The sequence below is a fragment of the Uloborus diversus genome, chromosome 4, assembly GCF_026930045.1.
Source record: "Uloborus diversus isolate 005 chromosome 4, Udiv.v.3.1, whole genome shotgun sequence".
In the NCBI taxonomy this organism is placed as follows: Eukaryota; Metazoa; Arthropoda; class Arachnida; order Araneae; family Uloboridae; genus Uloborus; species Uloborus diversus.
The window spans coordinates 161,435,169-161,448,705 of record NC_072734.1 but is presented as its reverse complement, the minus strand read 5'-3'; the positions used below and the strand labels follow the sequence as shown (position 1 = coordinate 161,448,705).

Genomic DNA, 13,537 nt, shown 5'->3' with positions numbered 1-13,537 from the left:
TCTCATATTCCGTCCGTTTTAGATACGTAGATTATTTATTAATTTCAGTTCATGGCTAGTGAGTAGGACTCCATTTAATGATAACTGTACAGTTTCAAAACACTACAGCAAATGTTAACTCCATCCTTATAAAAAAAAAAGAAATTGAAAAATGAAATTTTTTTTTTACAATATTTGCAAAAAAAAAATGTCATAAAAAACCGTTAACATAACGGTAAACATATTTCCTTCCAAATGCGCTAAAACACTGAAACAAAATCACAACAGCAGATATGCAACAGAGTTAATGAAAACTGAATAATAACTTTACCACTCTAAAACTGACAAAACTGCAATGATAAAAGTAGCTCTAAATTATATTCAAAAGGCAAAGGAATGTAAGTGGATATTTTGAAGTTTCGAGTAAAACGCTTTTAAATTTAAGGTCTTAGGTGAGATTTCATTGCTTTTTTTTTTTAATCATGCTGTATAGCAGCACCTACCAGAGCTACTAATACCGTCTCTTGTCACAAGACCAGAGAAGAATTTCTTCTACCATTTGTACTGGTTACTTCCAAAATTTTAATTTTGTCACTTATATCCCTTTGCTTCTCACTGCCTCAAATGTCCTTCGCCTCAAAAATTAGTCATCAAAAATGATACCAATTTGACGACATCTTGTTTCATAAAGTAAGATACTTTAATGAAAACTAATGATATAAACGTCAAATTTAGCAACATTACAACAAATCAAGAACATAAAAGCATAAAAGTAACAACTATTTACAAATTGTGTAGCAAAATATATTGTCAAAGTTTAGTTTATACAGTCGCTGATAATTTACCATAATGTTTAAAGAATTAAGAATATAAAAGGGTTACTTACATAAATAAATAACTGCTAAAATAATTGTGTTGATTGCTGCCAGGGGATAAGCAATAACGCTAAGCTCATATGTTATATCTACTTCATCTGTGCAATTATTCGTCATAGTCAGAGGTGGAATGATAAATCCCAAAGCTATGCCTAGCTGTAAGAAAATATTTTAGTTCGTTGTTTTAGTACTGTAACAGAAAATAACACATATCTGAATAGCTCTGCACTCTTTACAGAATCTGCAATACGATCACCAAAAGATACTCATAGATTTAAGACGCAAAATGACAAAAACATTTAATAGTTTTTATAAATGAATAACACGCTAATGTACAAGAGGGGATCTAAAGTTTTGCAATAAATTACGGATTCTCATTCATATAATAGGACCAGTTGGAAAAACAGTCAATTGCAATATTTACTAAGATCAGTTTACCCAAAAACTTACCGAATACTTCTATAGCTGGTATTAATTTTTCTCAATAACCTTATTCAATAATCTCTAGGGGGGGGAGTGAAAGGATCTACGTAGTAAACATTATGACAAAATCTCTTATTATAAGGATAACTGTACATCGTATTACACAAATATTAAACAAAATAAGTTTGAGACAAAGGACATTTAAATATCTGGATCTTATATCAATCTGCTCAGAAAATAGGACCTTATGCATGTCCAAAAATCGGACTTTTTAGTTATAGATATTCTGTCCATGGATCTTTTGTCTTTTGGAATTTTTAGTTACGGGTCTTCTGTCCATAAACTCCTTGATTTCGTGGACCTTATGTCTCAATTCCACAAGTATTTGCAACGGTTTTTTCTTCTTACCCCAAGATATTTACAGATCGGGGTCTGTGATTTGCAAAGCTCTGAGGAATTCTACCCAAAATAAAATATCAGGATTTAACAGGTGGGCTGAAAAGTTTGTAGGCTGACATATAGAGGACGTTAATAGAGTTAAATTCATATTGTTTTTAGCTAGTACCAACCTTCAAAAGATATACTTATTAATTTCACAGTTGTTGGACATCTGCGAGATATAGAGTTGAAAGTGAAGCAACTTTCGGTATTACGTAAAAAATGAGTAATAAAGAATTTCGTGCGTTAATGAAGCAATGTTTTTTGGTGAAAAAGAATACTGTTGAAGCTAAGGCATGATACACATTATTTGGACTCTGAACAAGGTAACTCAACTGTTGAAAAGTGGTTTGTGCTACTTTTAAACGGGACGAAAGGAATGTCGGAGATGATGCACGCAGTGGGTGCCCCAAAGAGGATGTCACCGGCGAAAACATCAAAAAAGTCCACAAAATAATTTTGAATGCTCGTAAAATGAGGTTGATTGAGATAGCCAAGACCTTTAAGATATCAAAGAAACACGTTAGTTATGTCGTACATTAATATTTTTACATGCGAAAGCTGTGTGCAAAGTGGGTGCCATGCGTGCTCACAATCGACCAAAAGCAACAACGTTTTGATGATTCGGAACAGTGTTTATCGATATCTAACCGTGATAAAATCGAATTTTTTCGTCGATATGCCACTATGGATGAAACATGGCTCCATCACTACACTCCAGAGTCCAATCGACAGTCAGCCGAATGGACTGAACGCAATGAATCGAATCCAAAGTGTAGAAAGACGCAACAGTCGGGTGACAAGGTTATAGCATCAGTATTCTGGAATGCACATGGTATTACAAGGGCAAATCAAAAAGTCTTTGCGCCTATTTTTTAAGCCAAAATATGGCTGGGAATACAGAACGAATATGTACATTCCTAGCAGTGACAGTTCCTTTAACCGTACCAGCCGTATCTGCTTTTTGCTCGGAAGAGCGGAGCTGCTATCAGTCATTTAAGATGACGGTCCGTCTTCAGACGTCCACAGCTTATGAGCAGCGAAGTGTTATTCGTTTTCTATGGAACAAAAGAGACAAACGCCCCTTGTGTCTCTCCAAGTGAGTCTCCAAGAGAGACACTTTTCCTCGTGCGTGGGGAGCATTTCCCTGCGAATTGCTATTTGCAATTGTCCCTTGCTCCATAGAAAACGAATAACATTATGCTGCCCATAAGCTGTGGACGTCTGAAGAACGATCGTCATCTTAAATGACTGATAGCAGCTCCGCTCTTCCGAGCAAAAAGCAGATACGGCTGGTACGGTTAAAGGACTGCTGGAATGTCACTGCTGGGAATGTACTTGTTCATTTTGTATTCCCAGCCATATTTTGGCTTAAAAAAATAGGCGCAAGGACTTTTTGATTTGCCCTTGTGTATTAATAGATTACCTCGAAATAGTCAGACCATCAACAGCATTTATTATATAAGGTTGTTGGAGCGTTTGAACAATGAAATCACGAAACAACGGCCTCATCTGAAGAAGAAAAACGTTCTGTTTCATCAAGACACCATGTTACAAATCAATGGCAAAATTGCATGAATTAGGCTACGAATTGCTTCCCCAACCACTGTATTCCCCAGATCTAGACCCCCTCCCCCCCCCACCAGTGATTTTTTCCTCATTGCAGACCTCAAAAGAAAATGCTCGCTGGAAAAAAAAATAAGCACTTCTGTAGAGGGAATAGCCGAAACTGAGATTAAAGAGAAATCATACAATAAAACTGGATTAAGAAACTGTATGATCACGGTAATCACTGTATTGCCCTCGAAGGCAACTATATTAAATAATATAATCGAATTTTACCAAAAAAATATGTTTTACTATGCTAGCCTACGAACTTTTCAGCAAAACTGTTATGGTTCAAAATAAAATAAAAATGTTCTACAGGTAAACCAAACGAATGAGTACAAAATATCCAAACATTAAATGAAATGCATTACCTGATTTCCAAAGACTCCAAGTGCGCATGCTAATCCAACTTCATTGGCTCCGAACCACACACCTGCTATGAAAGGAGGAAGGCTGAGAACAAAAACCTGTCCCATAGCATATATCGTCTGTGATGTCATGATGACTGCATACCTTTCCGGTGAGAAAGAGAAGCATTGGATCACACTAGCTGAGGATATGCAAAAAATTAGAAACGTTTCGGATGAATACAGTTCTTAAGGGTCATTCTCCAGAAAACGTAACTTTTGAACTCAAATATTTTTCAATTTCGAAACCTTTTGTTTTCTTTTTTTTTTTTTTTTTTTTTCATTCTTACTTTAAAGTATTACCTGCTAGAAGTTACCAGCTCAATTCCAATTATTTACTCATAAATTTAAAAAAATAAAAAAATGCCTTGTTCACGGAAATAAAAAAAAGAAAAAACTTTTAATATCTAAAAATTGAGGGCAACTTAATATCAAAGTAGTAATTTTGTTGATTGTGCAAACAATCAGCTATTTTAATGATTAGTGGGAACATAATATTAAGCTCTCTTCATTAAAGTACGGCTTAGTTAGAAGTTTCAAATGTATGTTAAAAAATAGTATTTAGTAAATTTGAGGAGAGGCTGGCAATTTATAATTTTGGTAGAATGCCTATTATTGATGTATTTCTTCTCCATCAGTTATTTTCACCTCAGAAATAATGACACTGATAAGGTCTGTCACGGAGGTGAGGATCTTTCCATTAATATAGGCCTAATAGATACATTTTTCATGGAATTTTTTTTTCCTTCGTTGCTACAATCTGCACACGTTAAACATATAAAAACATGTTTGCTTCTTTTTTTACATTAATTTACATCATTGAAATTCAAGTTCACGGAGGTGAAAAGTCAGAGGAACCACACTAAGTTTTGAAAGCAAAATCTATCTTCTCGTTTTTCGACAAAAATCTCACATCTTCAACTATGGCAGAAAATAAACAAGGGGGCTTCCTTGTATCATGGAAAATAAAATTTGGTGTCATAACTGCCATGTATTAATAAGGAATGGGATTTTGTGTTTAGATAACGGAGGAGAGAATTTATTGTGCGTCATGACTCCTTGTAATTCTAAAACGAACTAAAACACAATATCAAAAAAAATATATATATATATTTTAACAATTAGTATTTGAGACACTTGTGAAAGGAATAATACTTTTGATTAAACAAGTTATTAAGCATCATAAACAGTCACACAAAGTGTGTGACATGACACGGAGGTGAGAATTCACATGTTGTGAATCAAAAATATACTAAAATAAAAATTATTATTAAAAAATTGTTGGCAGGTTTAAATAGATATATTTTTGATGAAACTAAAAGTCATTGTTAAATGAGTTGTTCCTTAAGGTTTTTACTGTAAAAGATGTGTGACAGAAAAGTTACACTTTTTGAAGAATGGCCTTTAAGCTTTCATCATATCTGAATGTGTACAGAAGCTTACATCAAAACAATCTTTTCCTTTTTTTTTTCAATTTTTTTGATATTGATCAATTATTATCAAAATTTTATCCATTCGTTTACCCTTTGCTTATAATTAATAAGTAGATTTCAATCTTATGTCTATAACACAAAAATTTGATTTTGATCAATTATCTATACATTTTTAATGCGGTCAAAATCTGAAATTGTTTGCAGTTGGTTCAAGAATGAAATTTGGTCTAAGTACGACATTGGTTGTTGTTGCTCCAAGGTACAAATATTTATTTACTGAACTTTTACATTGTCTCAATGCGTATGACCAGGTGAGAAACCGTAAGATAACTAATACTACGTTTGAAAAGTTCAATAATTGAATAACAAAACGTATGAAACATTATGTTCAGGAAAAGAGGTATGTTTTGCTATGCTTCAGAAAGTGGTTGAAATATGGTATAAATATGTACTGTGGTAACGACCAACGATTCAGATTTGCAAAAAAAAAAAAAAAATTATTAATAACACAAGATTTGTATATTAAATAAAATATGCTTTAAACACATTATCATCTTGTTACAATATTTTGATTAAAAGTTAGCCACGCATATCTCGTGTCCCAAGGTGCCCTATATCCTTGAGCCCCAAGGTAGATTTTACATACTCTATGAAAATTTAGAGCAGCATGCTGTTAGACGCAGCTCTAAAACTATTATTATGCACTAGTTTTATGGAGAAAGCTTTAAATTACATTATATTGGGGCATTTTATTTCGAACTAAGTTCATTAAAATTCTACTGTAATAAAAATCATTAATCGAGATGCAAGATCTGGGAAGTACGGTAAGAACACAGCGATGTTCAATGAGAAACAAATAATTCTGCTTCACAACAATACTAAGCGACATCCAGGTTAAGAGACTCCTCAGAAAACGGCAGAGATAGCCTGAAAAATTCTTTTGGATCCAACATAGACCGTATTAAAATAATCAGTTATCCAACTTAATGAAGCACAAAACATGCAAATTATTGCAGACGCGTGTTTCGGTGTAAGAAGTGTGAGCTTCTGGATGAAAAGTCTTCTTTGCATTGAAAAAGGTGTTCCTTGTAACACCGAAACACGTGTTTGCAATAATTTGCATGTTTTGTGCTTCATTACTTTGGATAACTGATTATTTTAATTTTCAGCACAAAGGTATTTATTAGTTATAGACCGTATTCCCCAGTGTTTGTACCCACTGGTTTTCACTGCTTGCTCTCTTTGTAAAATTTTTTGGCGAAAATATTTTAAAAATTAAAAAGATGTCGAAATAGTACTACTTGAGTTCTTTGCCTCCAAAGACCGAGAGACAGAAGCTCTGGCAAGAAATCGTAAGCAACTATGGAAGTTATTCCGTGCAGTTCATTAAATGAATTAAAAACTATCATTTTCTTTCTTTTTAAAAATCGGCAGAACAAATCAGAGGCATCATGAATTAAATTTTTGGGCGTGGAGAACTTTCAATCTGCGGAAAGAAACTTCGAATTTCACCGAATGTTGCAAGAAAAAAAAAAAAAAAAAAGGAAACTACATTTAATGGAAAAATGCATTAGGCATTATTACAAAAAATAGCTGCAATATTGCAATACTGTCTTCCAATTTTTCGAATCGTCAGTCAAAATTTGCTGAGTGAGACATTTTTAGGAGGTAGCAATGACCTCTTGTGACCTCCCAATGGGGCGCCCTGGAACTAATGCTAATAGATTTTAAAATGAAAATTTAATTTAAAAAAAAATTATACTCTCTTTGCCCCAGATTAGTCGCTACATTTAGGTCGAAAGTTTTGTCTCAAATCAGTTGCTTTATTTGTAGTACTTTTGTACTGAAAATTGCAATTAATGATTTTATTTAAACATGATTTCAAGGGGCTATGCAACCAATCAACAACGTTCACTTTCCAAACAGTCCCTCCTTCCCTCCTAAAACCAGTACCGAATTAGTTTCTGAAATCCGTACATCGCACGCTCTGAAACCACACCTCATTTTGTAACGACTTTTTGGGGCATGGATTAAGAGTGCAAACTGTAGGCTTTTGAAAGTTAATTATGGTGCTTAGTAAGAAAAATTTGTTAATTATTTCCTGAAATTTCCAAAAAGTGTTCAAAAAAATTGAAGTCATCAGTATCAATAATCGGTATGAAAATATTCAAATGTAGCAACTAATTGAAGACAGAGTTTTAAAAAACGCTAGATCAACGTGTTCAGATCAACAAAACTTCCAGATTCAGGGATATCGGATTATCGAAATTCTAACATATTAGTTTACATCATAACGTATTTATTCATAAAGTCCAGGCATCATCATTTGAGTCCGCATTTAACACATATATGTCTTCCTTAAGATGGGCTCACAGAATTGAAAAGCACAGTAAAAAGTACAAAGAAAAAGTTTGATTTCATTTTCACCTACCTGTAAAATTTAAAATGCCTCCAATAAGTAAAGTAATGCGCAAGCCTTTCTTTCCCATTAAGAACATAACAGGTAAAACTAATGGAAGAAATGCAACCATGAACACCACACTAGTCCAATTGACATCACTCACACTGACATTGTAGTAACAAGCCACGATGTCTGCGACGACTGTATATTGAAACTGTGGCACTCCATTCATCATAGAACAGATTCCAAATATAAACAGCATTAAAAATCTACGTTTATACAATTTTATAGAACTAGATGTCGTGGGAAGGTTTTCTAAAACTCTTTTCCATTCTGTCTTCATTCTTTTCTCCAATGAGGTGGCTATCAGTGATGTTTGGTTTAAAATCATGGTTTCTTGAAAGACTGTTTCTGTTGTACATGCTATTGTCATATGAGGAAGAATTTGACCTTCCCTCTTCGCATTCTTGCACCATTTTGGGGAAATAATCTGATGGTTTCTGTAAGACAAAAGGGAGAATTATCTAAAAAAAGAAAAAAAACTTGAAGTATTAAACGCATCTATACAATTCACATTAGTTAAAAACACCACTAAACTATGTAAAATTTATCCCATTGGACCCAATAGCATTTGTAGTGTAAAATAAATATTAAAGCTCTGATGTAAGCAATATTTCAAAATGAGTGCATCAGAAATCTAAGTACTTTAATAAGGAGTAAAATCCAATACTTTGAGGTTCTTCGCATAATTTAAAATTGTGTTGCATTTTCTCCTCAAAATGGCGAAATATGAAATTTACAAAACTTGCTTGCATCAAAAACAGATAATAATGCTTGTTAATAAATAGTTTTTATTCAAAATTTAATCAATTTCGCTACGTATTATAAATCAAGTTTAAAAAAATTGGTAATTTATGCATAATTTTTTGTGTCATTCCTTACATAAGTAGGGGAAAGTGGGGTAAAACCGGGAAGTCGGGAGCAAACCGGGTACCCCTTTATGGCCCCTGTAAGCGCTGCAATCGCGTGGACAAGAGAGGAACTACCTTCTACCTTGATGAAGAAGCAGCGGCAATTATATTAGAACGTAATCGACTCGCTTCTTTCGTTTACGTGAGGAAAATTCTGTTTGAGTGGTTTTTGCTTAAAATGTTTGAACAAAACTAGACGGATTATACTGCGTCCTGCTTCTGCAACAGTAAAAGTATTTAGCACTCTTTGTACAACATTTAATTACCTTCATTATCATTCTAAGTAATTGTCTGTAGCATTCTGTATAGTCATATGACAGCATATTTTATGAAAGCTGTAAGTGCAGGGCAAAACCGGATACTAACCGAGGGGCAAAACCGGGTACTACCTGGTTTTGCCTCTTGATTTTTAAAAGATAGTAAGTTTATTATATAATGATAATAAAACTTTTATTTAACCAAATTATTTTACAACGAGGTTACAAAACAAGATATACTAAAGCTTCATCTTCAGGCAACATTAGAAGAAAAGAAAAAGAGAAATGATGGAATGAAGAACAAAGATGGACGGATGAAATAAAAAACCTGAAGGAAAGATAAACGAATCAAAGAAAAGACAACATTATAAAGGTTCCAAAAAGGAACAGGGAGAAAATAAAGCGTCAAAAAAAAAAAAAAAAAAGAAGAAGAAGAACCGAAGGAGCAAATGAGGGATGAGTCCAGTGAAGAGGATAACAATACTATTAGCATTCACTGCAATGAGCTTTAAGGGTGGCTCCAAGGGTGGGGAGGAATAGATCCAATGCACACAATGTCATCAATGGGCCCATGAAAGCTGCTCTGGGGCGAAGAGGAACTATTTTTTTTTTTTGCGACTTGTGTCAATAATTCTTATATTACAGCAAAAAATTAAAGATAAAGACAATTAAATTTACTGACAACTCATCAATATGTGTCCTTTTATATTTATTCTATTATGTTATGACAATAGTTAACATAGGTCACTAACTAAAACTAGAATTTTGTGGAAATTTTTAAAATTTTTATTTTCTCATAGCAATAACATGTGTACCCGGTTTTACCCAACTAGTGGGGTAAAACCGGGTAAAATGACTTTTTTTACAAAAAAATTAAGAAAAATTAAAAAATAAAAAACAGTATGTTTTTGAAACTGTGGTTGCATTAATAGATAAGTAATGCAAACTGTTACGTGATCCGATGCGACTTCCAACTTTCTTGAAAGGACGACACAGTTCTTGATAGAAACACAGGAAATTTATTTACACTATGTACGGGAAAGATCGGTAACAACGGCTAAATTAATCATCAGCAATTAAGCAAATATCAATCAACACCGTAAACTCAACGGTTACACACGAATTTACATCCAAATACGTAAAACAACACAGCAAAATGCCTCGCAATAGACAGAGCTAATACACTCTCAGTACAAATTCTCAATCGAAACTAAACATTTTATCCCGCGGGACGCTTTTATAAACATCGAAAAGTTTTCACAACATTCGAAATGCTTCTCGAAAATCGTAGACTGTTATCTTATTTCTTTTCCATTCACAAATTTTATCATTCAGAAATGAGGGGTATACTTCAGCCGAATGTATAGGGGCTGTATATTCATTACATGAAACTCTTTACAGGTTACGTTACTACAATAATTTTAAATGACAGATAATTTAATAAACGCCAAATTTAGCTAGATTACGACAAGTTAATCACAAAAATAACTAATATTTACAGAATTTGTAACAATGCCCCCTTCCCAAGGACTGCACGTCCCGGGCAGTACAATCCCCAGAAAGGCTGCCAAACTTCTGTCACAAGTTTACAAATATACACATTAATTAATAACTAACAGATACAGAAAACACAATAATAACAAGAAATATTACTAAACATTAAAAGCAAAAATTATCTACAACTTTTATGTTATCAACCATGGTTGTTTACGTAATACTCATGAACTATGGCCATAGTATGGGGCTAACCGATCATAATGTACAACCCTAGGTTTTGCATTAGGTGATTTTTGGATCCTCACTACGACGTCATTCAGTAGGTTAAGGACTTTGTAGGGTCCATCCCAATGCGACTGCAATTTGGGTGAAAGACCTTTCCGTCGGATAGGATTCCATAACCAAACCTTGTCGCCTTCGTTGAATTCATGTCCAGTAGACCTGTGTCGTATCGGGTCTTCATCTTCTCCGTCGCGATGTTGATTCGCTCTCGTGCGAAGTTATGAACGTCTTCCAACCGTGCCTGGAGATCCTGGATGTACTCCTCAGGCGATGCAGGCGCATCCGGAGGACGACCGAAGACGAGATAACAAGGTAGCCGTAGCTCTCGTCCGAAGAGCATCTGAGACGGGGCATATCCGGTAGTCTCATGGACAGCACTGCGGTAGGCCAGCAGGAACAAAGGTAGCTTCTTGTCCCAATCCTGTTAATTTCTGGATACCATAAGCGAGAGATTATTCGGGATTGTGCGGTTAAATCTCTCCACCATGCCGTCCAATTATGGGTGTAGTGGTGTTGTCCTAGTTTTCTCAATAACGAAAATTTGACATAGGCCCTTAAACACAGCAGAGATAAAATTCCTCCCTTGATCGGAATGAATCTGCAAAGGTGTTCCATATCTCGAGATCCAATGTTGGACTAGAGTCTCTGCTACGGTGGTAGCTTCTTGATCTGGAATGGGATACGCCTCGGGCCATTTGGTGAAATAGTCGATGGAAACAGGAATGTATTTGTTCCCATCAGCAGTTCTTGGTAGGGGACCCAGGATGTCGATCCCAATTCGTTCGAAAGGAGCTCCAACGTTGTACAGATGTAGCTTCTCTCTGCTTCTTTTCTTCGGTCCTTTACGAGCAGCACAGGCGTCACAAGAATGGCACCACTTCTCCACGTCATCCTTTGCCTTGCTCCAGAAGAAGCGCTCCCGAACTTTATTGAGGGTTTTCAAGACACCAAAATGTCCTCCAGTCGCACTACTATGTATTTCTTTCAGAACATCTGAAATCCTTGATCGGGGAAGTACTAACTGCCATCTAGATGTTTTGCCGTCATCAAATTCCCATTTTCGGTATAGTACGCCATTCCGTAAATGGAGTAAGTTCCATAAAGCCCAGTACCTTTTTGTTGCGGGACTAAAGATGGAAACGTCCTGCCAGCTAGGGCGCCGACTGTCACTTTCCATGAACTTCAAAATTGGTTTTATGTCGGGGTCTTCTAGTTGATCTTTTCGAACTTGGTCGTCACTCCATGGATCAGGTTCTGGTGATGTTGGAGTCACTGTCACCTGATAGGCAGTAGGGCTAGTCGTTCCATACTGTTTCTCGATTCGGGAACAATAGTGGCAGTTCTCAGGACAGGGTCTTCTTGATAAAGCGTTTGCATTACTGTGAGACAACCCTTTTCGGTGCTTGATCTCCATGTCATATTCCTGGAGCCGCTGTATCCACCTGGCTATCTGGCCTTCCGGATTTTTGAAGTTCAAAAGCCAAGTTAACGAGGCATGATCTGTCCAAAGCAGAAATTTTCGGCCGTAGATGTAATGATGGAAGTGTTCTACAGCTTTCACTATGGCCAGCAACTCCTGTCTGGTGAAGCAGTAATTTCGCTCTGGCTTTGATAAGCATTTGCTCCAGTAGGCGATGACATGTTCGTTGCCGTCTATTTCTTGGGATAAAACAGCTCCGATGCCCTCGTGGCTCGCTTCAGTGTCGAGGATGAAGGATTTTCCAGGCTGAGGATATGAGAGAATAGGCGTTGATGTTAAAGCCTCCTTCAGTAGTAGAAATGCATCTTCGCATTCTTTAGACCATTCAAACTTTTGCTTGCTCTGCGTCAGCTTATGCAAAGGTCGTACAATGTTGGAAAAACCCTTCACAAACTTCCTATAGTACGTGCAGAGCCCCAGGAAACCTCGCAGCTGATGGATGTTTTCGGGACGACTCCAACTCTTGACCGCAGATACCTTTTCTGGATCGGTTTGTACACCCTCAGAAGAGATGATGTGACCAATGTAGTTCACTTCCCAGGGGAACAAATTAAATTTGGACGGGCTTAAACTCAGATTGGCTTCCTTAAGTTTTTGCAGCACCTTCCTAAGATTAGCCAGATGTTTTTCGAAGCTGCGTCCCACGATGATGATATTGTCTAAATAGACCAGACAGGATTCGTAAAAGAGTCCTCTTAACACTGTCTCCATAAGACACTCGAACGTAGCTGATGCATTGCAGAGGCCGAAGGGCATCACTTTAAACTGCCATAAGCCTTGTCCAGTTGTAAACGCTGTCTTCTCTCGGTCATCAGGGTATATCTGAACCTGCCAGTAGCCGCTCTTCAAGTCCAGGGTCGAAAACCACTTGTGTCCGGAAAGAGTGTCCAAGGTGTCGTCTGTCCGTGGAAGAGGGTAACTGTCTTTCTTGGTGATTTCATTCAGCCGTCGGTAATCGACACAAAATCTGGTTTAACCATCTTTCTTTCGGACCAAGACGATGAGAGAGGCCCAAGGACTGGATGAGGGTTCGATGACATCATTCTCCTGCATCTCTTTCAGGAGGGTCTTAACCTCTTCCTTCTTGGCGAACGGTAGTCGTCTTGGATGCTGTTTAATAGGGGGTGTTCACCAGTATAGATCCTATGCTGCGTTAAATTCGTACGGCCAACATCCTCAGATGTAGATGAAAACAGAAGCTTGAAGTCGTCCACCACTTGTTCTGCAGCATTTCTTTGATCTTTCGATAATGGCGCATTCCCAATTAACTTCGATGTCAAGGACTCAGAAGACACAGTCTCGGGGGAATTGATTCTTCTAATGATGCAGTTTACTGGAGTACAAGTTGCTAACACTTCACCTTTCCGGATATTCCTTGGCCTTTCACTCACGTTGGCGACTCTCACAGGAATTACATCCTTAGAAAGGTCCACAAGCGTAGATGCTACCAGCACCCCTTTTAGGTTATTGCTTAGGTTAGGGTATT

General features: G+C 36.4%; 1 protein-coding gene across 4 annotated transcripts in view; it reads right to left on the bottom strand.

Moving 5' to 3' along the window:
• The window catches only part of LOC129220276 (feline leukemia virus subgroup C receptor-related protein 2-like), a 100,854-nt gene that overhangs the window by 19,986 nt on the left and 67,331 nt on the right, over positions 1 to 13,537 (bottom strand). For 3 of the 4 annotated variants that reach the window (XM_054854662.1, XM_054854661.1, XM_054854660.1), the window contains exons 2-4: positions 7,595 to 8,064; positions 3,695 to 3,873; positions 866 to 1,010 (exon numbers count right to left, since the gene is read on the bottom strand). In XM_054854662.1, coding sequence (XP_054710637.1) covers positions 866 to 1,010; positions 3,695 to 3,873; positions 7,595 to 7,997 — 727 coding nt within the window. In that variant the 5' untranslated portion in view covers positions 7,998 to 8,064. Of the gene's footprint in view, positions 1 to 865; positions 1,011 to 3,694; positions 3,874 to 7,594; positions 8,065 to 13,537 lie in introns of those variants that run through there. The other variant, XM_054854663.1, reaches the window with a different exon arrangement.